Source organism: Scleropages formosus, chromosome 6 (assembly GCF_900964775.1).
Source record: "Scleropages formosus chromosome 6, fSclFor1.1, whole genome shotgun sequence".
Taxonomy (NCBI): Eukaryota; Metazoa; Chordata; class Actinopteri; order Osteoglossiformes; family Osteoglossidae; genus Scleropages; species Scleropages formosus.
In genome coordinates this window covers 12,802,644-12,825,924 of record NC_041811.1, presented here as the reverse complement: position 1 = coordinate 12,825,924, position 23,281 = coordinate 12,802,644, and the positions used below count along the sequence as shown (strand labels likewise).

The 23,281-nt window shown below is 43.8% G+C and overlaps 2 protein-coding genes across 10 annotated transcripts in view; one reads left to right on the top strand and one right to left on the bottom strand.

Moving 5' to 3' along the window:
- The first annotated feature begins 917 nt into the window (after positions 1-917).
- On the top strand, positions 918-10,560 carry fbxw5 (F-box and WD repeat domain containing 5). The gene is made up of 10 exons (XM_018744936.2): positions 918-1,036; positions 4,358-4,557; positions 5,183-5,340; positions 5,815-5,998; positions 6,666-6,814; positions 6,940-7,245; positions 7,509-7,689; positions 8,266-8,413; positions 8,578-8,790; positions 9,107-10,560. The coding sequence occupies exons 2-10, from the start codon at positions 4,371-4,373 to the stop codon at positions 9,384-9,386; spliced, it is 1,806 nt and encodes a 601-aa protein (XP_018600452.1). The 5' UTR covers positions 918-1,036; positions 4,358-4,370; the 3' UTR covers positions 9,387-10,560.
- Positions 10,561-15,659: 5,099 nt separating this feature from the next.
- Positions 15,660-23,281, bottom strand: part of traf2b (Tnf receptor-associated factor 2b) — a 29,999-nt gene continuing 22,377 nt past the window's right edge. For all 9 annotated transcript variants that reach the window (XM_018744831.2, XM_018744834.2, XM_018744835.2 and 6 more), the window contains exons 7-11: positions 22,362-22,436; positions 20,185-20,520; positions 17,861-18,038; positions 16,849-16,997; positions 15,660-16,317 (exon numbers count right to left, since the gene is read on the bottom strand). In XM_018744831.2, coding sequence (XP_018600347.1) covers positions 16,099-16,317; positions 16,849-16,997; positions 17,861-18,038; positions 20,185-20,520; positions 22,362-22,436 — 957 coding nt within the window. In that variant the 3' untranslated portion in view covers positions 15,660-16,098. The remainder of the gene's footprint in view (positions 16,318-16,848; positions 16,998-17,860; positions 18,039-20,184; positions 20,521-22,361; positions 22,437-23,281) is intronic.

Genomic DNA, 23,281 nt, shown 5'->3' with positions numbered 1-23,281 from the left:
TACCTGACAAGTTGTTGCATCTCTGGGTCAAGTGAAGCAGCTACCAAAAAGCATCAAGACATTTTAGTGTGAGATGTTTTACATTAAAATCGTGTAAAACGGTGAGTTTGACTAGGTCCTGCTGTTTGGTGGGTCTGGGGTTCGAGTCCCACTTGGGGTGCCTTGTGATGGACTGGCATCCCCTCCTGGATGTGTCCCCTCCACCCTTGTGCCCTGTGTTGGCGGGTTAGGCTCCAGCTTGCCGCGAGCCCACTTGGGACAAGTGGTTTGGATTGTCTGTCTGTCTCATGTAAAACAGTGAACTCATGTTTCTGGGTAGTAGGGCACCAAGTGGGGTATATGGTAGTAACTGTAAAAGAGCTGCAAACTTGTATCTTTTCTTTATTAGTGATTATGCTGTTTAGGTCTGCAAGGTCCACTTGAAAGGCAGAATTATCTTGGACAATAAAATTACAACAAGTGCCTGGCAGATGTGGGTTACAACAACACATGCCATGGCCTTGGGTGAGGGATGAGTGCTGATGGGCCAAGGCCTCTGTTTATATCTCTGGCAAAAATTCCTTTTCACCTGGGTGAAAACATATCCTCCAAAAATATGGCAAGACTCAAAGAAAGTGTGTATGCAGATTTTTTTCCCTATCATATGTGTGTACCGAAGGCGGATGGTCTGCAACCTGCTGGAGAAGCTGTTTCATTTACTACCACAGGTATAGTTTAATTTGTATTTTGGCTGCTTATAAATTAAGTATTACATTTATGATAATTAAAACACATTGCTTCTTCGCGCCTACAAAATATTATCATTTCAGGATCACATCTTTCTTCCAGAATAATCCACAGAGATTACATCGATTAGTTTTGCCTTAACACAAAAAAAAACAGTACATCTGAAATCGACTGCTCGAGTCTGACTCTAGTTCCTAGCAGACGGCAAAACGACAGAGTAGGAAGAGCGTAATCGTTTAATAATTGTTTTGTTTCTGCACCTTAACATCGATTTAAAAACGTAGATATATTGCGAACAGCCACATTGCAGGTAAGTTACAGCGGTATCTCGGAATTTCTGAGGTAAATAAGAGAAATAAACCGGTAAAATTGTGTCTATCCGGCGGGTTAGCTAAGTGCTAAGACGTAAGAGCTCCTCACACAAACAAACACGAAACGAGAAACACACCTGTGATAGAACTTTTCTCATCTTTCCTTATTTTCTGCCAGCTGTTTAAGATTACACACCTTGCCTTGTCGGTTATTTAACCGTTACTTAAAGTTGTCGAAGCCACAGCAGTCTGCACCGACCGACCGAGTGCCACAGATCGATGGTAACATGATGATGTGACGAGTTGTCGTTATAATCAATTCACTCACTATGACTATTAACCACAAGAAGACTAACTAGTTATACGCTGTTGCTCTGTCCGCTTAAAACGCCGATTTCTTTTAGTGCAGCTCGAATCGTGCGCCGTTAGTTACTGTTCTAAATCCTCCAGCCGTTCACACCTTTTGTTACACAGTTTGTTTACTTTGTTTACGGGGATAAGAAATGTAAACAACACTGTCTCACTCTGCCTTTTATGGAGCCATTTAAATCCAGTAATGCTGTTGTTATAGCACGTTGCTACATTTTTGCATGCTAAAGTAAAGACACTGGCTGTTTTTATTAAAAAAAAAAAAGCCAGCTTCTGATTTATTTGAATTTATTTGTTAAATAAATAGTGATTGGTTACACGTTATTCAATCTGTGATTCACTAGTATCAAATACAGATGGAAACATAGCACATTATAGCTTAACAGCAGGGGTTGTACATGCAGGATTCCTGACTGTTTTTGTGTGTTAAAATTAGGTTTGTGTCACGGGTGCTTCTCTTGTACCAAAATTGAACATACTGATACTGTGCTGAATTGACTCTCATGTATGTTTATATCGATCAAATTGTACACAGGCTTCTCACTTTGAGTATTTGTGGATTTTTTTAACATGTTTATTTTTAATTCCTTTTTCTTGTCTCTTTTCTAAAATTTGTGTGATGCAGAGCATGATAGCAGAACATTGATTCATCTCACTTCCAGTGTTTGCAGCTCATGTCTCTGATCAGTAGCATTATGAGAAATGTTGCATGTTTTCAGGATGAATCTGTCAAGCCATCAGGGCTAAATATGAGTTTGTGGAGATGGCATATTGTTATCTTAATGGAGCCCAAAGTTGGTGAAAACATTAAAATAAGTCTTACAAGGTATTATTTTATTATAGCTCTAGCAAACATTTTTACAGAACCTTACCCATGAATAAACAGTGACTTTGGTATAATTTTTATTGATTGTGAATTCATGGGAAATGCGACGTGGGAACTACAAACAAAAAGTGTTAGAAACAAACATCAGGGACCGGATTTGTTCATAAATTGAGAAGCCGGTGCTTTATGTTTGTAAATGTATGCAGTCATTAGAAATTTGATAGTCCATTTGCTTGTTGTTTTGGTTATCTTTGTTTTTATTCAAAGATAACATTAGGAGTAATGATAATGTGAAGTAAAAATAATCAATTAGTGAAGATATTATCTTACCAGGGGTACCAAAGGACTGCAGTGTATGCAATTTTAAATGAACAGTCTCATTCTATACTAGAGTGCTTAAAGCATGTCTGTAATGTCCAAAATCGGCCTCCTCTGGAAATCTTATTATTACATAGTTAACACTGGTAAGCTGTGTGTTTTGACCACATGCCCCACAGACAAGTTAGAAAACTTCAGCTGTTGTGGCTTAATTTAGACTTAGCGAGTGGGAGGGAAAGGCTCTTGCTTGAACTGTGAAGCTAACATTGAAGCAGAAACTTTACAGGCTTTTTATATGGTTATTTTGCATGTTCGTCTTAGCTAAATTAGCTTAATTGAAAGACTATACAGTATACTAAAAATAGTGCAAATGTTAGTCATATTTATCGTGTTTCAAGTACTTACTTTTTTGACTTTGTTGTTATTTGTAAGTGTGAATTGATTTAAAAGGCCACAGTTAACATATTGCACTTTGGACCAAACATAAATGCATTTTTATCCTTCAAGATTTCTTTTAGTGAAATAGAAACACACACACACACGCTGTCTGAAACCGCTTGTCCGAAGCGGGGTCGCAGAAAACCAGAGCCTAACCTGGCAACACAGGGCGCAAGGCTGGAGGGGGAGGACACACACCCAGGACGGGACGCCAGTCCACCTCAAGGCACCCCAAGCGGGACTCGAACCCCAGACCCACCAGAGAGCAGGACCCGGCCAAACCCGTTGCGCCATCGCGCCCCTCCTTTAGTGAAATAGTTTCAGTAATTTTTTTTTTGTGTGTCATAGTTGGTATGGTACAGCATTTACTTTGGATAAAGCAATTGACAAGGCAGTAGAGCAATAATTCACCCTCTGTGACATTAATTTGCTGAGTTAATCACGAGTGAGGAATCATACACACCTCCTGTTTCAAACATTTGATCTACAGATTTTTGAAGGTAAAATATTTCTGTTTTTTTTAGTTGCATTTCTTTCTTTACCTATTTTCTAAAATTTGTGGAGTGAAAGTCACCTGCCTTTTTCTGCTGTAAAATGGGCCCAAGCGGGACAGGAATATAGGACAAAGCTTAGAAATTGTGTCTCGTGTTCCTGAGTGTTGGTCATGAATAACATATTGCACATGTTTTTGGGATTAATTATCTTAAAATTCAATATTAAGTCTAATATATAATATATATGTGTACACACACACAAAAATTTGTATGTAAAACCAAGACTTATAGAGAACCTTCCCCAGGAATAATTCAAGGGATAACCATATTAAACTTTTATTTATAGTAGATAATAAAGTTGAAAGTTGCCAGGAGCTGACAAACATTTCATATGCACATGAATCAGCCAGCAATTGATTGGTTGGAATTGAATCAAAGATTTTGGGAAAGATTTTTATTCCAGTAATTTCATTCTCAGTGTTTGTAGGTATTTACAATAATGACATAAGTCTTACAGTGAAATTTTTAAAGTGAATTATTGCTTTATCTTGTGATCTTACAGAACCTAACTAATGAATATATCAAATCAGGTGTTTATTATTAAGTGTTTATTAACTGTGACTTAGTAAATGTAAAGGGATTTATGAGCAGGGATTTATTTTGTTTGTGAGGTGAGGACCCACTGTACTGGAACAATCTTAGAAGAACAGAACCAGTAGGACACATTATAAAGTTTAGTGGAAATTTCAAGCAGTCATCATCTTGTTATATTAACCTTATCATAATCATCATCATCATATGCCCATCATTGCAGTGCAGATTCAGCAAATTTGCTTGTGCTTATTCCGGCCTTCTTTTTTTTGTTGCACCCTCAGACAGGATGTCAGGATGGCAAGTTGTCCAGCTCTGCCGGACAGCCTGGTGCTTGAGATCTTCCTGCACCTGCCCCACAACGCGGTGCTAAATGCTGGCCTCACCTGTCGCCAGTGGCTGGCTGTGTCCCGAGATGAGTTTCTCTGGAGGGAGCTCTTTTACAGCTACTACCGTATCCCCCGCTCAGTGCCTCGACACCCAGGTACAGAGGAACAGTTTTTCCTTGCAAAACAAACAGGACAGAGGGAAACACCCTTGAAAATTAGTTCCTTCATGTGTGCTTAAGCTCAGATGTGAAGATGATAAACTGTACCGCAGCTGAATAAGAAGAAACATTTGTGCTACTAAAAGGAGAAACAAAACCAGTAGGTGATGTAGTGGTTAGTGTTTGCCTTGCACCCTAAGGCGCCAGGTTCAAATCTTACCTCCTGCTGTAGTACCTTTGAGCAAAGAACTTATCCTGAATGCTGCATTAAAAACAGATTTACCAAGCTGCATAAATATGTAGGAAATTGTAGAAAGTCTAGTCTGCAAAACCTTACCCTGTAAGTCGCTTTAGAGAAAAAATGTCATTAATGAAGCTAAATTAATAAATAACAAGAATGAAATGAATGGTGATACTGAACAGTGACTAATGAAAGGTCAAAGGGTTTGGTTGGACAAACTGTGAACTTCAGCCCTTACCGTTTTTATCTTGTAAGGTCAGGATCGTGTTAGTGACTTTCACTTCCTTTAGCATGCATGTGCATCGCAGAAGGGTGTTCCGCAGCCCGTGTGATCTGGCTTAATGCGTTTCTGACTTAGAAGCCTTGTGTGTTCTCATGCAGCGGCTGTGTCCTGGTATGGGGAATTCAGGCGGCTCTTTGACTGCATCCCATGTGTGGAGGTTCAGACCCTGAAGGAGCACCATGACCAGGTCCTGCACCTGGCCTTCTCGCATCGCGGCCACCGCTTCTCTTCCTGTTCCAAGGACTGCACGGTGAAGGTAGGGCACAAAGCATCTGGGAGAGTAGGGCGGGACCCTTTTTGCACAATTCTCTTCCCTGCCCTTACTGGCAAAGTATATAGGCTTGCGGCCACCAGTGGTGCATTTCTCTTGGGTTGGGTCCCCAATTTGGTGGTAATTTTTATGAATCTGCTCCTTATGTTACACAATTTGCTGAGTAGATTGCTTTCTTTACATTCTTCAGATCACACGTACAGTATTGCTAGCGTTAACTGGAGGAGTTGCATGTTATCTCCCTGGCAACCAGAAACCTGCACCAATCATAATCACTTTGTGTTGCTTTCAGTGCTGCATGTTGTCAAGCAGGAAAAGTAGCCGTTACTGGTGGTGAACAAAGTGGTGTGGTGTGGTGTGGTGTCATGCATGGTCTGTGTCGTTTCCCTCATGTTAAAACCCCACCACATCCTGCGCTCCACTCCCCGGACCTCCTCTCTGCACCGTGTCACTGCCCAGATCTGGGACACAGAGCAGCCGGATGGCTCCATCGCCCTGCTACACAGCTCCAGCATGCGGGCGTACAACTGGGGATACACTCAGTTCTCCCAGTTCAATGCCGACGACAGCCTCCTGCTGGTTTCGGGGGTGTACCTGGGCCCACACCACTCCTCCTCCGGGGAGATCGCCGTCATTAGCCTCGGTACGAGCACCCATGCCTCTCTCACCTTGTCATGCTCTCTTCCTTACAGCTACTTCCATTTATATTTATACATTTAAAAAATGCTTTTCTCCAAAGCAACATGCAGTTCAAGGCTTCCAGAACTATATTTTACAACATATGAAGAGCATTGCAGATCCGGCTTATCAGATCAATACAGATCCATGGTTATCAAAGTAGAGCTTGATGATTTTATCCCAGTACACAAAGTGAAATGGAATCTTACCTAATTGTGGTGTGACTGCAGCAAAACACTAATGCATCTGTGCCCCTTGCCCTACGTTAGGCCCTATTTATCCAATACCCGATTCTTACCCCATATCCCCTAAGGTGCATGTCTGTCTATCTTATATGTTAAGATGTTTTGTTGTTTGTTACCTATATCTCTGTTTTCCATTACGTCATCTGACTTTACCTGGTAATTGAAGCTGAGGAAGTCTTAATGCAAAGCAGGATTTCCATAGTTTTGCATGTTACATATGTTTGAGAAGATATCTTAACATGCAGCCAGTAACAGGCTGGTCAGGCCTTATCAGCATAGTGCCATACCATAATACTGGCTTTACTGGGTTAAAAAAAAAAAAAAAAAAAAATGAAATCTACAAACTTCTCTAATGAAGCTGTGACTCCTTTCCTATCCATGTCCCAGATAACTACACGCTGCTCTCCCGTGTGCGAAACAAACCCTATGATGTGTTTGGCTGCTGGCTGAATGAGACTCATCTTATTTCCGGAAACCTCCACTGGATTGGAAACATGACTTCCTGCTCTGTGCTGTGGCTCAACAAGGCCTTCCAGGTATGGCCCCATGTCCTTGAACAGCTGGTGTAGTAACACCTTTCCCCTCCCGTATCCACAGCTCTCATTACTCAAACTCATTCAGAGTCATCCCTCGGCATACTGAAAAGCCTCCTCGTTTTCAGGATGTGGAGTCAGAGAATGTAAACGTGGTCAAGCGCCTCTTCAAGATCCAGAACCTTAATGCCAGCAGCATCCGCACAGTGATGGTGGCTCACTGCCGGCGGCACGACTCGCCTGACCTGCTCCTGGACTACGAGGCCCAGTCGCGAGCCCGGGAGGAGGGTGACGGACAGCACCAACGGCAGACCCACCACCCAATGTTTTTCGACTTGGGCAGTGAAAGTGAGGAGGAGAGTGATGAGGAGCTGCCTCAGGCCCCCCCCTTGAGATATGATCTGCACAGGCCTCACAATCGCACAGTGATGCAGGTCAGGGTGGTCAGTGCATCTAAAGCAGTTACATTTCTGGTTTGCCCCCATCACTCACTTTTTCTCACTTTCATGTTTTAATTTTGGGCATGACTTTTAAAATAAATGTCATTGGCTTTATCTGAGTGTATAACTAGTAGCGGGATGGCAGCACAGCTCTGGAATAACAGTCACCTTATTTGTGCTCAATGGACCAGGTACCTGTTCCATACTGTTCCTCTGCATATTAACCCACCAGTCATGTGTTCTCCTGTGTCTAACAGGGTAAGCCCAGCACAGAGCAGGAGCGGGAGCTTGAGGCTGAGGTGGCACGAATTCTGGGTAGATCTCGCACTCGGGCCCCTGATCCTGACCTGATGTCCCCATCCACCCCGGAGGAGGGCGAGGACAAGACGTACTTGTTGTTCACAACAGGCAGCCTTACCTACTCCCCTCACCAGATTGGTATGTGGTAGAGCAGTGGAATCTGCTGACCTTAGCATGGCCCAACTGAGCCAAGCAGCACTCCATTGTGGGTTATTACATTCCCAGAATGGCCTAGTGCACTTCAGCTGAACTCGTCATGGACTTATTACCTTCCACTGAGCCCCAACCCAGATTTGTACTTTTACATTTGCTTATTTAGCTGATGCTTTTCTCCAAAAAAGTGTTTGTAAGGAACTTGGTGAACGAAACACACAATGATTTACCCGTTTCAACAGCTGGGTCATTTTTACTGGAGCTACTAAGGGTTAGTGCCTTGCTAAAAGGTACTACTACTGCAGGAGTGGGGATTCATACCTAATGTGGTGTGCAGCTGCACCTCAGCATGGCAGTTCAGTTCACCAAAGGTTTTTCAGCCTTTCCAGTGTCTTTTTTTTTTTTGATCACCATATACTTTATGTTCACATTCCATCATGTATGGTTTTGTTGTAAATCCCACAGTAACCAAATGAAATGATGACCATTAGATTGTGGCAGCTGCTGGTGTTTGCAAACAGCTTAGTTTTTTACAGCTGTATGAGTCCTCCCCTCCAATAGGGATCAAGCGGATCATGCCAGATCAGATGACCACGTGCGGGCCAGTTCTGGGTGAGGAGCGCAGCTCGGAGGAGTTCTTCGACTCGCTGGATTACGTGATCGACATTCATGGTCACATCATCGGCATGGGCCTGTCTCCTGACCATCGGTCAGTGCAGAGCTGCATTCTGGCCACTAGGTTTTCAGCAGTCCTCATTTTTAAACCAGGAAATAATACACCTCTGTACTGACAGTTGAAAATAGCTGGTCTGTTGATCTGCAGACACACCCATCAGTTGGGTAATACCTGCGTCTTTCTGTCCCATGGTCCAGGTATCTGTACGTAAACAGCCGGGCGTGGCCAGCAGACTGTGTGATAACAGATCCTATGCTGCCACCACCCATTGCTGAAGAGATTGACATGCACGTGATCGACTTGAAGAGTCTTCGAGAGGAGAGGCGGAGCCTAAGAGCCCATCGAGCCTTCACACCTAATGATGAGTGCTTCTTCATCTTCTTGGACGTCAGCCGTGATTTTGTGGCCAGGTAACGAAAAAAATCCTCAAGCGTTTGAGAGTTTCAGTCGGCTGAAGATGTCACTTCTGAGCATGATGTCATGAAGTGGAATGGTAATTTTACTGAGCTACAGAAATGTTTGTGAGCACTTTGATTATTGTAGACACCTAAGGTTAAGTCACCATGGACAAAGACATCAACTAAATTAAGAGCAATATTTGCAATAATGCTGAACTTTTGTAATAGATTAACAGAGAATAAATTTGTGGAAGGTCGTTTGGTACACAGTTCTTTAATGTCTCCTTTTTTCAAGTCGATTTCACACTCGTGCTCTTTCGCCCCCTAGTGGTGCGGAGGACAAGCACGGTTATATCTGGGATCGCCATTACAATATTTGCCTGGCACGGCTGCGACACGACGACGTAGTGAACTCGGTTGCCTTTAGTCCCGCCGACCAGGAGCTCCTGCTGTCGGCCAGCGATGACTCCACCATCAAGGTGTGGCGCTCACCCCGCATAGTGCGCCTTGCCCAAGCCCCTCCACGGCCTCCCCGTCATCGGAAACTGCTCCCCTCCTGGCTCGGGCGAAGGAACACCGACTCTACGTTCCTCAATGGCAAACCCTAACTAATATGCTGAGGGAAGCAAGGGAGCCTTTTTATTTTGTTTGAGAAACAAGTTTATTCACCTCCGGTTGACCTTCTGTGTCCACCCTCTGCCAACATTTTTGTTTTTAATATATTGTTCCATGCTGGGAACAGTCAGCTTTTTGAGCATCCTAAACAGGGAGGCGCCAAGTCGAAGACACAAAGGCGCCATTGAGACACTTTAGTCTATGTCCTGCCCTCTCGTTTTTAAGCTGACGCTGTTATAACCAGCTGTGTTCGATCTGTGTGGAAGCGCCACTTCACGTGGTTTTGGACCACTCCCAGAGGAGCCCCTGCACACTCTGAGAACTTCTGATTAGGTAGTAGAGCAGAGACAATGTGTGTGGCTGTCCTTGTAATTTTATTCAGAGGTTATTCGTAACGTGTCTTGAGGAATGAGGTGGGGGGAAAATGGAGAGGAAGAGACTGGGATGAAGCAGGCAGACGAAGGAAAGGACACCGTTTGGATGGGTCAAGAGGGAGTCAAGTAGCGAGCAGGGTGGAACAGCCACGTCGATGTGTCCTACCTTCCCTAGTTAACTGTCCGCTTCGTTTCCTACCTGCGTCTTTTCCGAAGTTTTAAAGTCTTTTAACAAGATGTGACGCCACAGCACGTATATAATGCATGCGTGTGTATAGAAACATATTAAATGTCAAGGGGGCTCATGACGGATCGCCACAAAAGGTGTCCCGTTTGACACAGTTCGAGGTGAATAAGGGGCGACCAACGTTTTTAGGCTGTCTGCACTTCACTACGAGGGCTAAAATGGATCCCACTCCTAATGCACGCTGTTACTGTGGGTAGCTGTGTGTGGGTGGACAACTTGAGCTGTCAGTAAGAGTGACAGTTCGACTTGTTCGGCACAACAGTGTCATCCACTCTGCGCGTTTTGGTTCCAGGCTTTAATGTTCTGGTAATCCGTCCTTTGGAGCATTTATCTTAAGACACGGGGTGCCACTGATCCTCAGTTGGGTTACAGTGAACAAATTCATGAAGATTAAAGTAATGATGAAATAATGTGCAAAAAATGACACATTTTCATCAGTATCTATTTCGGTCTGCCCCTCTGCAATGCTGCTGCTGCTGCTGTAGCAGAAATGAGGCGTTTTAGCGCCTTTGCTGTTAGTGGCCTCAGACAGCAGAGGGCACTGCTGTCACCAGAAATAGTCGTCAGCAGCTTTCATAAACATTTTTCACTTCGATGGCTGTCCAATAGGGCTACATTTGATGTGTGAAAGAAGTGCAAGTTGGAAATAGTTGTAGGTATAATCTTGTATATATTTTGGACTTCATGTGGACTGTTGCTAGTGAAGGTCTTAGATCTGAAGATGATTGCTCATTTATGGTAAGGTAGAGAAAACACATGGGAGAACATCACAAGCTCAGTGAAATGAATCATATCTGCAGCACAGATGTTTTGCTAACTGCTTTGCTTAGCGTACTGTGTGTGTGTGTGTTACACACTGAATGACATGTATGAACATGACAGATTGTGATACTGTTCATGGACCAGTAACATGGAAAAGTAGCAGAAACTTTTTCCTGGGTACAGTGATATGTCAAAGTAATGTAAGCAATGACTGAAAAAGGAAATGTTACAGAAAGATGAAAAAGTGTATTGTAAGTCTATACAAGTCTATTTCATTATATACTTTATATATTTGAAATTTATGTATTTCATGGAATTTACTTAAACGGAGTACAGTGATGAGTCAAAGGAGCAAATATTGCTCCTTTATTTTGGCTCAAGACTGTACTGAAAAAAAATTCATGTTTCTTGTCCATGAACAAGGTGTATAGTGCTCTCCTGTTTTCTCTATTTTACTGTATATTTTGGGATTCCAGCACCTAAGCTTATCTGACACTGAGTTGATGTTGCCATTTGATAATTTATCATAAAGATTAGCTGTTATGGTGGATCTTTGAAGAGTTCTCCCATTAATTTCACATTCTGGATGTTACAATGTTTAAAATGCACTTAGTGCAAATTTCAAATGGTTCACAATCATTTGTGTTCCCTTCCTGCAGTACTTCCCCCCCCCGTTATAAACACATGGCTCTAGGACAGTGACCACGCCCCTGGCCCAAATGTCAACACAAAAAGCTTCCACACACAGCGGGGTTTGCGGTGAAGTCCTTCATCCACCGTGTGTGTCGGGGACTCTCCCTTCTGGCAGCTGCATTAACAGGGAGACTATATATAGGATCTCCTGTTGCTTCCTGCCAGTTGCCTGCAGGACAGGAGGCTGGGTGTCTTCACCAGGTGAAGACAGCGTCTGGAGGATGTCCTGATTGTGATCGCGCCCTTTCTTCGCACACCCGTTCTGAATCACAGCCAGTCTCTGCCGTTGTTTTTCGTTACACTACTTTGCGTGTTGTGAGGGTGGCTGTTCACCAGTCGTACATTTCATTGAAATAAACTTTTTTTTGGACTGAGACACCTGACTTCTTCCTTTTCATTAAAAAGGACCAATGGATGCAAGGTGAACTTTATTAGATGAACTTTTGATCTAGGAGGAAAAGCTGCACAAGATACAAGAGTGCAGACAAATGGAACAGCAGTGACGGTGGACCAGTGCACCAGTGAGTTACCATATTTAACCAGTGGCGACAGCACTGCGCATGAGTCGTATGTGCCAACACGGCAGAACACGGGGGGAGCGTATTGACCTCAAGCAGCACAACATCCTACCTGTAGGCCTGCTTCCCAGCTGGGACGCAACCTGCTGTTAGCAAGCATAGCAGGTCCACCAGCTCTCGGCACACTGCTGCTGATCTCCATCCGCTCGCTTCTGGCCCCCCCCCGTGCTCAAACCTATCTGGAGCACCAGACCGCTGGCGGGCAACCGCAGGTGGCCTCATCATGGTTATCGGATCACCCCGGTTCACCTTAGTCTCGCCGTTGTCACAGCCCTTCAGTGCGATAAAGAATCCCGCGAAGCGGCTCCAAAACCTTTGTGTGTTCGTTGTAAGCAGTACAAAGATGAAGGGCTTTGTTGTGCAGCAAAACAAAGAAAACATCTTGTAGGTAAAGTAACTTTTATTACCTTTATGCACAGCACTGGGTTACAGCAACACACAGGCAGAAACAGCAGTTGCTCTGTATTCCATCATCTCTTCCTGAAGAGAGCATTGCTGAAGGTCAAAAGATTATATTTCACACGTGAGAAAAACCAAAAACTTAAGAAAATTTGAAAAATACAGTGCTACTGCAAGCCCAAAGCAGCCCCATGACACAAAAAATTTACAGAAAGTATTAGCATGTTTGAGTACTATAAACAACCACTATTCTGAACCTGTATGTTGTTATTACAATTAATGCAGTCAAAGTTTTGCTATACGTCTCTCTCACACACACACACACACACACACACACACACACACACACACACACACACAGAGAGAGGCTGAAACTGCTGATCCCAAGTGGGGTCGCGGTAAGTCTGAGCCTAACCCGGTAACACAGGGCGCAAGGCCAGTGGGGGAGGGGACACACCCAGGACAGGACGCCAGTCCATTGCAAGGGACCCCAACCAGGACTCGAACCCCAGACCCACCAGAGTGGGACCCGGCCAAACCCACTGTGCCACCGCACGCCCCTGTTTCACTTTACGTTTCATGTGCAGTAAATCATAGATAATTTTAATACCAGTGCAAGAGAAAAAAAATAAGGTCAGAACAGAGGCATCTGGACAAAAGCATCAATTGCACATCAAAATTCCAATAGTACTCTGCAGGGTTTGCAGTGATATCATGCACTTATGGGCACATGAAGTTACTTCTGCCGCACTTACGTACAAATGAAAATTGCAATCCGTCTACATGCCCTCTAGTGAACACCTCCCCCAGCAAAACTTTTCAAATATAATTTCCCGACTTTCTTCCTCAGTCTCAAATACTCATGGTTTTTATAGCTGAGTGCACTGTATATAGATATACATGCATGTTACACGCTAAAGCCATAACCCGCTCCTGGAGATATGTCATACGTGACACCTGAAGGATCTACCCGTATCACACAACAGACTCTACGAACCTTCTGCTCCGGGCCATGGTGATGTCCCACCTGGAGAACTGTGTGGCCTTGCAGCTTCCACCATCAAACCTCTCCAGGTGATACAGAACACTGCTGGATGAGTTGTGCTTGACCTGCCAAAGCTTTCCCATGTATCCCCCTCCTTGTCTCTCTCCTTTGGCTGCCTGTAGCTGCTCACATCATACTCAAAGATTCCGGTTATGGAATACAAGATGGTAAAACAAACTGCTCCCCAACAGCACCTGGTCTCTTGCTACACACCAACCAGACTGTCATGCTCTTCCAACTACAGTCCCTTGTTAGTTCCACACACAGGAGGTCCAAAATCAAAACGCCAAAGGTTCTCAGTTCTTGCTTCAACGTTTTATGACCTCAGATGCACCTCAGAACTGCTGGATCTGTTAACATCTAAGAAAGGTCTCAAAACATCTCTTTCAATCTCACTTCTCATCTGCCATCCACTCCACAAACTTCAGCTACATTTACAGTGTTAAAATCAAAAGTACGTACAGCTATTCATAATGTGTAATGTATGACGGTCAAACAGCGGTTTGGACGAAGCGACTACTTTGTCAATCACGTATCTGCAGCTCTGTCCTACGGAGAAATACGCTTTTGGTTTGTACATCAGTTGAACATCGCTTTGGAGCAAAGCACCTGCTAAATGAATGAATGCAAATGTAAATATAGAGAGAAGCTGAAAAAACAAGATAACATCTAGCATTCATTCACTGGAATCTCACATTTACCTGATCATTTTCTCCAAAGCAACTTACAAATAAATACTCATTTATACAGCGGGGAAGTTCGGAGCAATTTAGGGTACTTTCCCTGCTCAAGGGTACTGCAGCAACAAGTGGGATTCAAACCCAAACTGTTCCATGAAAGGCAATGATTATTTATTACACTACTTGCAGCTCACGCACCTGACGTTTCTGCATTGAATTCCCTTCCTTCGGCGTCCTAACAAATTATGTAAAATATCTTCAGAATACAGACAGACAGACAGACAGACACACACACACACGCTGAAGCCGCTTGCCCCATATGGGGTTGCAGTGAGTCGGAGCCTAACCCAGTAACACAGGGCGCAAAGCTAGAGGGGGAGGGCATGCACCCAGGATGGAACACCAATCCATCACAAGGCACCCCAAGCAGGACTTGACCCCCCAGACCCAGCAGGACCCGGCCAAACCCGCTGCACCACCATGCCCCCCATATATATTCAGATGACTTTTTGACTAAACCTCCACACAGGGTGGGAGTCTTCAAATTACAAACAAAGAATACGTATCCCCTCTTGGGACACAATAAATTGTCTTTCAGAAATTCACATTATGAGATCAAAACCCATAAGCTGTAGACAGACAGAATGGAGAAAATGAGAGTTATCATTAGTAACATTTTCTCAAACTGACAGTGTTCCATGTGAATAAACTTTATTATTATAAAGGTGAGGTATGTAAACTGGCAAACTGACAGTGATCCTGCCTTTTATACAGCAGGGTATTCTTACTAGAGCAATCTGGGGTGGGTAGTGGGTTTCGAACCCAGGACTTCAAAGCAAAGATTAACCATTATACTACGTGTTGCCATTTGAATGAATGTATCCACCTGAAATTCTGGTCCCAGTTGCTACATCATCCATTCATAGGACCACTTCTCAAAACCATGACAGAATTCCAATTACACAGCGGACACGTTTCTCCAAAGCAACTTAGTGTTAAGTTACTTCCAATTATTGAGCTGTTTATACAGCTGGGGAATTTTTACTAGAATAATTCAGGGTAAGTACCTTGCTCAAGGGCGCTATAACTGCAGGGTTCAAATCTGCAACCTTTGAGTCCAAAGGCAGCACCTCCACCCACTACGCTACCAGCTACCCCCATTTTCATGTAAATGATGCTTTGTCATAATTCCGCCATACTTTTGGGAAATGATCAAGGCTGAATGTTTAGTACAGTTTTCCAGTGGTTCACACCAGACCTCACTTACAATCACGACTGCCACCCTGTTAAACAATTATTATAATTGTAATTACTATTAGCATCATTATAATGTTTCATGATACGAAGCATTATGCTATGCGTATGGTTAATATGTTTTCAATATATCAATAAGATATTTATATATGAATTTAAAAATATATTTATAAAATTATATATAAGTAAAATTACTTTTACAAAGTAGCTTAAGCAAGAGAAAATAATTTGCCAGCTGCAGGTCTGAATGAAACTATCCCATTTTAACTACAGATGTTCAAGCAGGTTGTTTTACATGTTCCGTTGCACACAGAACATGTCTTGTCCCGTTTCACACAGGACATCCGCTGCAGAACAATATTAATAATAATAATAATAACAACCTCTACAGTTATTACGGTTTACAGTTCTACTGACAAACACAGCTGGAAATTTTAATGGGACTTGAAGACCAGAGTACACGATTTATCCACTCCTTCACCTGCTGTCCCTGATGTGCGTCCTGCAGCGTCCCACAAATGCCAACATTTAGGGAACCTTTGTACGAACTTACGGTTAGCGGTGGGTGGAATCGCCTCGTGCAGCAGCACGCCTATGACTATCTTCTCTGCCCTCGTCTACAGGAACCTCTCCATTGCGGCACGGCTTTAAAGTTCTGCTAGTTCCGTATTTGCTAGAGGCCCGAGAGATCTACAATGGCCTTGATGAATATGGTGTCATCTCTCAGGTAGGAGCTCTTTCCGGCCAGTTTGGACAGCGGGCAAAAGAGAGGACAGCCGCTGGCGATGTTCATCTCGCTGACGGGCCGCTGGAAGGAGCTGGAGGTGATGTCCGGCCGGAAGGCGTCGATGATGTGCTCTCGGTTGTTCTGGTCCAACAGCATCAGAGTCACCTGAGCGCAAAGAAAGAGAAGGACGATGTGGTCAGAAGAGAGATTTTTTTTAAAACTATAGAAGAGCTCTAAGAAGCATTATATTTAGTTTAACATTTATATTTACATTTCTTCATTTAGCTGATGCTTTCATGCAAAGCGACTTACAATGTTGATCTACATACAATTACTGACCCATTTGTACAGCTGGATAATTATACTGGAGCAATTCAGCGTAAGTACATTGCTCAAGGGTACTACAGCCGGAGAAGAGATTCAAACCCGCAACCTTTGGGTGCAAAGACAGCAGCTCTGACCGCTACACGACCAGTTGCTTATTAGCAGTTTAACAGATTAACAGAACTGTTTTTTTCAAAATTTGCACCGGATTGGTAATGTCAGCTGGCCCTGTAAACACCAAGGCAAGGAAGGAGAACGGGAACATGGAGGGAGAGAGCTGGATGAAGATAAGAAGGGACTGACATGGGTCTCCTCTCCTGCTGGAAATGGGCAAGAGGCAAAACATGGGAGCAGGTGACACTGCTCGGGTACCTTCTGACTGAAGGGCCACTTGAGCAGAGCGTCGAATCGACCCTTCATCACCACGAAGAAGAGAGAAAGGTGCGTCCCGCGGCCCGTCCCATCGCCGTTCAGGTACAGCCGCAAACACATCTTGTAGCCATATTTACTGGAGAAGAAAGCTGCCGGGGACAGAGCAGTGACCACATTCACACAGTGCAGGCAGTGTGGTCCTTAAAGCCCTTTAGAGACCCTAAATATCAGGTTCACTGGAGACCAGGGAGCATCACCCTCCAGGGAACCACACAACCATGTTTACAATTATTCATTTAACAGAAGTCTTTCTCCAAAGCGACTTGTCACTTTCGATAAAAAAAAAAAAAAAAAAAAGTGCATTTCACAACGCCTTAAGACAAGTACCCGTCTCTCTGAACGATGTGATGTGTTTTTGCTGGTGTGCATTACTCAAACAGCTGTCTACAGAATTGATAGTACAATAGGAATTATGAAGATTGTCACTGTGGTGCGATGCAGGTCTATGTGAAGAGATGGGGAGAAAAAATGAACTTGAAAGAGGTGTTTTGAGACCCTTCTTGAATACTGTAGCTGGGATTCAGCAGTTCTGAGGGTCAGAGGGAGCTCATTACACCACATCACATGGAGTTTCAGTTGTGGACCTCTTGTGAATGGGACCAAGTGGAGGTGGAGGAGCGCAGCTCTTTAGCCGGGGTGTAGGAAGCCATCATGTCCTATAGGTATGGAGGCAACGATCCTTATGTTTCACACATCAGTACAGTGGAACATGAGGATGGTTGCTCTCCAGGATCAGGGCTCTGCTCTTTCTTTCACACAGCAAAGAAACAGCAGATCCCTTGTCCTGGAGACCACAGGTAAACACTATTTGTTTATGGGCAAAGACTGCAAATGTGGCTATGAAACAGCCAGTGGAAATGACAGCTTCGTATTCCCATGCAAACACTGGACTCCGCACAAAGACATGCTTGTGCAGGACTCCTGGAGAAGACCGTAGGATCGGGAGCCTGACCTGGGGAGAACATGGCCGGCGCCCGTCCAGCAAGAGCTTCCTGTCGCCGCCGTGAGAACTCCGTGATCTTCCAAACAAACACGCCGTCATGGGTGCAGTACTCCAGCTCACGCAGCTTCTGCTCCGTCTCAGACAGCTGCATGTCCCGCAGCGTCAGGGAGCGCTCCAGCTGCCGCACCTGCACGGATGACGGAGACAAATCGCACACCCTTAGACCGCAGCAATGGGACCCTGATCCATTGGACGCTGTCAGTTACTCAGCAAGACTGCTGATGAAATTTAAAGCTGCTGACTCATCAATGATAGGTGCGTGACAGCGGCAACTGACCCAGAGAAAAGAAACATGTTACCACAGAGCATTATAAAATACTTCTATTCATCCATTATTATAAGCATGTGCCCAGTGCAAGGTAGCAGTGGTCTGGAGCCTATCCCAGAAGCCAAGGGCACAAGACAGTACACCCTGGAGGAGACACCAATCCTTTGCAGAGCAATTATATTTAAAGGTGCATTTCTGATCAACATTACTGGCAGCCTTGTATTTTAGGTTTATAATGTGCAATATCTTCAGAAATAACTGGAAATTAACCAACTTTTGATCAGCAGCATATTTAATAGAAATATTCTAAGTTATACAATAAAAATGTCTCCTCAACTTACACATATTTTTTTTTTTTTTTTTTTTTTTTTGCAGAGAAGGAAAAAAAAAAAGTGACCTAGACAGCATTAAAGGCACCTTTCTGTAAGACTTTGTTGCACAACTCTTGGCAATAATGACAGCAGCAGCAGCAGCAGCAGCAGGGGGCACAGTGAGTAGCACCTTTGTCTCACAACGCCTGTGTGGTGCGAGAGGATGTGGGTTTGATCCCCACTTGGTCTGTGTGGAGTTTGCATGTGTTCCACTGATGTATAGATGAGTGAGCCAGTGTAAGTGGTGTATCTAGCAGTGTGAGTCACTGCAGTGAATAAGGTGTGTGGGCTGCTACAACTATATAGAGTTCGTTGGAAGTCGCTTTGGAGAAAAGCATCTGCTAAGTGAATAATGTAATGAGTCTCCAACCATTTCTTGTTGCCATCTGTAAGCTTCTTACACCTTTCTGCTGGTAGTTTCTCCCACTCTTCAGTTGCAATTTGTTCTTGCTCTTGAATGTTTGCTGGATTCCTTTTGCCAATAGCTGATTTCAGCTCTTTCCCAAATGTTCCCAGTCAGACTGCGATCAGGACTCATTGCTGGCCAGTGTTAACACTGGCCGTTTTTTATTTTTAACCATTCTTTTGCACTTTTGGATCATTGTCCTGCTGGAGGGCCCATGATGTTCAACTGATACCTAGTTTTCTGACTCTAAAATGCCCTGATAAGCCTCTCATTTAATAATTCCCTGAATACATTCAAGGACCCCAATACCAGGTGTTTTGCATTGCCAAAGAGCTGTGTTTTGGTTTCATCAGTCCACAGAACATTTTCCCACAAGAATGTTGGGTTTCTCTCGGTTGGTTTGGGCAAAGATCAGTTGGGCCTTTTATGTTTCTCTTTCAACGGTGGGTCCTCCTTGGCCTTCGCCCATAGAGCCCTTCTCGGTGCGCCGTATGGTTCAGGTTGAAACCATCACTCTAGATCGCTCCAGATCAGCTTTAAGCTCTTTGGAGTTCTCATCAACCTTCCGTCTCTTCTTTGATCACTTTTCCTCTTCCCGCCATGTTCTTGGAGGTTCTTGACAGTTCCACAAGAAGCAAACTCAATTCTTAACTGAATGCATTGGGAACTTTGGAAACAGGGATGCCAATGTTGCTGTATCCTTTAGAATTTTTATGCTTGGCGATAGGTTCTTCTGATAGTTTTGGACAGCTCTCGTCTTCCCCATTGCCAAAAAGGAACAAGGAATGAAAGCGACCTTTTGGAAGCGCTGCATTCATTGGTCAATCGTTATCATCCGAGTACTGGAAATTTATTACAGATTGATCTAATTTTACTGCAATGAGAATCCAGTTCTTTGTTCAAAAAACAGAGCACTGAATTGTGCCACGGTAACTCAGTTTTTATACTAATTTCACATACGTCCTTTTTTTTTTTGTTTTGTTACTCGTTTAACTTGAGCTGCTCTCTAGAGAGACCCAAGCTATTTCACTGTATTTTTCAGGATGTATTGTACATGATATACCTAAAATGCAAGGGTGCCAATAATGTTGATAAGAACTGTATAATAAAATGTTTAATAGCCAGAAATAAGTCAATTTTATTTCAGAAAGTAAACCAATAAATAGCGGAAATGAAACACTAGTGTCTGCATCGCGGCCCTGGAGCGAGACCGGCTGCACTTTCGCACCTTGTTGGTCAGGTTCTCAATCTTCTCCTGGTCCAAGCGGTGCTGCCGGGCGAACGCCTCCAAAGTGAGAGAGCTCCTCTCTACCTCCCGGTTCAGCACGCAAACAATGTTCTCCAGTGCCGTTGTTTTTTGCTCCAGGGTGGCGGTCAGCTTGGCACTGGCAGCAGTGGCTGTGGGCCGCTCCTCTGGAGCGCAGTACAGTCCAGGGCCCGAGTCCTCCTGCCACTCGCCAGGACCATCCCCCTGGCGCCGCAGCTGGCACAGGCAATCCAACAGGAGACGCAGGTGCTCCTGAGCGCTTGCCTGCTCATGCTCCGCTTGTTTCTCATGTTCAACCTGCGGCACATTGCACAAGTGCGCAGCTCAGCAAAGACACATCCCGGGAGGCCCCTGTCTCTGAACACTGCACCACTATTCCCCCCACTGGGTGCCGCTGGTGAGAACAAGAATAACTTGTCATTCAGGGGCAGTTCAAATGTTCATTCATTCATTCATTCATTCATTCATTCCAATATTATCTCACTGTGCATAATGTATATAAATTGTTAAATAAAAATCCCAAAGAGCACTAATGAGAAACACTGAAAACAGCATTCAATCATACTTTAATACTGGCTGTATCCTGCTGAGTCCCAGCAAAAAGAAGTATTCTGGATACACATCTTGGATTTCTAGGAAAGTGAAATGATCAGATGATACTACATGTTCAGATTCATCTGAACGAATCTGAACATGTAGTATCATCTGAAATTAGAATATCAAAAAACAGAATATCCTCCATAAGGTGCACTAGGACTCAGCAGTGTAACATGTACAGTTTGGGAAATATGCTTAAAACTTCCTTTAGAGAGGACAAAAAAATGAATGGTTAAGTCTGCGAATGATAAATGAGTGTGTGTGTCTACAGGCAGTCTACTAGCACTGCCATGAGTCCAAACATCTACTGTGGTTGGATGTGTGACACCAAGAAACTGGCCAATGAAAGCAATGCTCTGTAGTTCGAATTTGAGATCTAGGGTAGAAATGCAGAAAATTGACTTTTCATGACATTTACTCCCACATGTACAAATGTCATAACAATTCTCTCTTTGAAGAGTAATTTCATCATGACAAAATGGTACACAGGAAAATAACTGAGAACATGTTTTATGGGAGGGTGTGTCAGCAGGGCGAAACTAACCACACAGTCAAATTTAATGTGAAACCTTTGGTACAGCGGGGATTCTGGACTGTGAAAATATATAGCTGATAAGTAAGAACAGAAGTCATTAAGTGGCTTACCACATGGGTGAGGCTACTGAGAACCACTACACTGCTACCCCACATTTAAATACAGCTCTTACTTTCTCAGCATCTACACAGCACTCATAACTAAATCGGCATACTGTTGACACAGTTTCTTATTCCACTGCGGAGCCGACAGGGGCGTCAATCCCTCCCCTCCTCCATTCTGCAGTCCTACACTCTACAGGAAGCTGAGTAAGATCGATATTGCCAGAAACATCTCTCTCTCACACACACACACACACACACACACACACACACACACACACACACACTGATGCTGCTTGTCCCATACGGGGTCACGGGGAGCCGGAGCCTAACCCGGCAACTCAGGGCATAAGGCTGGAGGGGGAGGGGACACACCCAGGATGGGACACCAGTCCAGTGCAAGGCACCCCAAACGGGACACCAACCCCAGAACCACCAGAGACCAGGACCCAGCCAAACCTAGTGCACCACCACACCCTCCTGCCACAAACTTCACATTCATTAAATAGATTAAATAGCAAGCATGCCGCCACACAGACAAGCCCTAACAGGGCTCAAGAGCACTGCTCTAATGTCCTGCACTACATTTACACTTGAATGAGTAATAAGGAAAATGTGTATAATTCTGTGAGCACTACTTTCGAAGGGTTATTACATTGTTACCTAGCTGCCATTAACACTGTCACTAGCCTTATTACAGAATGGAGCTTTACTTACAAGCAGATATTTATGAATATTTCAGCAAGCATCACTATATAATCCCATTTTTAACATTTATTTTACCCAGTAGCAGATTTGTCATATCCACGGCAATGACAACATTTTTACAAACCACCTATATATATATGGCTGTCTTAGTTGAAATCTTAAAGCGTTAAGTGACTGAAAAACGTGGACATACTCACCAACGCTCTGCAGCCCACCGCGGTGAATGGACAGGCCACCTTGGACTTCACACAGGACTTACTGTGCTCAGGGAACTGGTGGAAGTAATGGGATGGGGACAGGATAGAGAAGTTCATAAGTGTCAAGTTATGAAAATAACCCCTTCTGGGCCAGTACAAATATGCACAGTTCACATACATTACGCTGCATAGCTCCCACTTCAGAGATTCCATACTGACACTTGCTAAACCGTCAGTTTACATATTTGCCTGTTGTTTTCTCTCCAAAGCAGCTTATAATTATTTACCCATGATTTATAGTTGGGCATTTTTCTCTTTTTACTGCACAAGTACCTTGGCTCAAGGGCCCTCCTCCGTGTTCCTCCCCAAAGAAATAAATGAACTCTCTTTCTAACCAGGTAAATAATCTTCAAATGGCTTCAACTTAAAAGCAAAACTAATAGCCAGTCAGACATAAAAGCGTGTGGGTAAAAACCAAACTGAAAGAGAAACGTGAGACAATGGATGAGAACAAGATCATTCGAAGCTAACCACCCAGTGAGATAAGTATGACTGACTTTACAATGCTCTTTCACAGAAGGTGATCTTAGTTCAGATTTCACCATGCAGACTGATTGTGAAAATGAGAAAGAGAGGAAGGATTTTTTTTCAGACCCACAAGGAAATGTGCAACTGTTCCCATTGTGCTGTAAATGTCTAGGTGAAATTTTAAAAAAAAAAAAAAAAAACCCTGCAACGCAACAGAGACGGCACTGACAGATGACCTTCTGTGTGGCAACAAAGCCTGTCTTCCCAGGATATCCGCCAACATATTTTTTTTGCAAGGAAAACAAAGGTTACAAAACATTACTTGTATAACAGAAAAATGCCAACTTGTTCAAGCACGCCGTGCCACAAACCAGTTAATCTCGTTTGTGGGC

Excerpts from the sequence above, each read along its gene's own strand:
- fbxw5 (XM_018744936.2), top strand. The coding sequence starts at position 4,371 with ATGGCAAGTTGTCCAGCTCTGCCGGACAGCCTGGTGCTTGAGATCTTC. Across the intron at positions 4,558-5,182 it reads CTCAGTGCCTCGACACCCAG|CGGCTGTGTCCTGGTATGGG; the intron begins GTACAGAGGAAC and ends GTTCTCATGCAG. Across the intron at positions 5,341-5,814 it reads CCAAGGACTGCACGGTGAAG|ATCTGGGACACAGAGCAGCC; the intron begins GTAGGGCACAAA and ends GTCACTGCCCAG.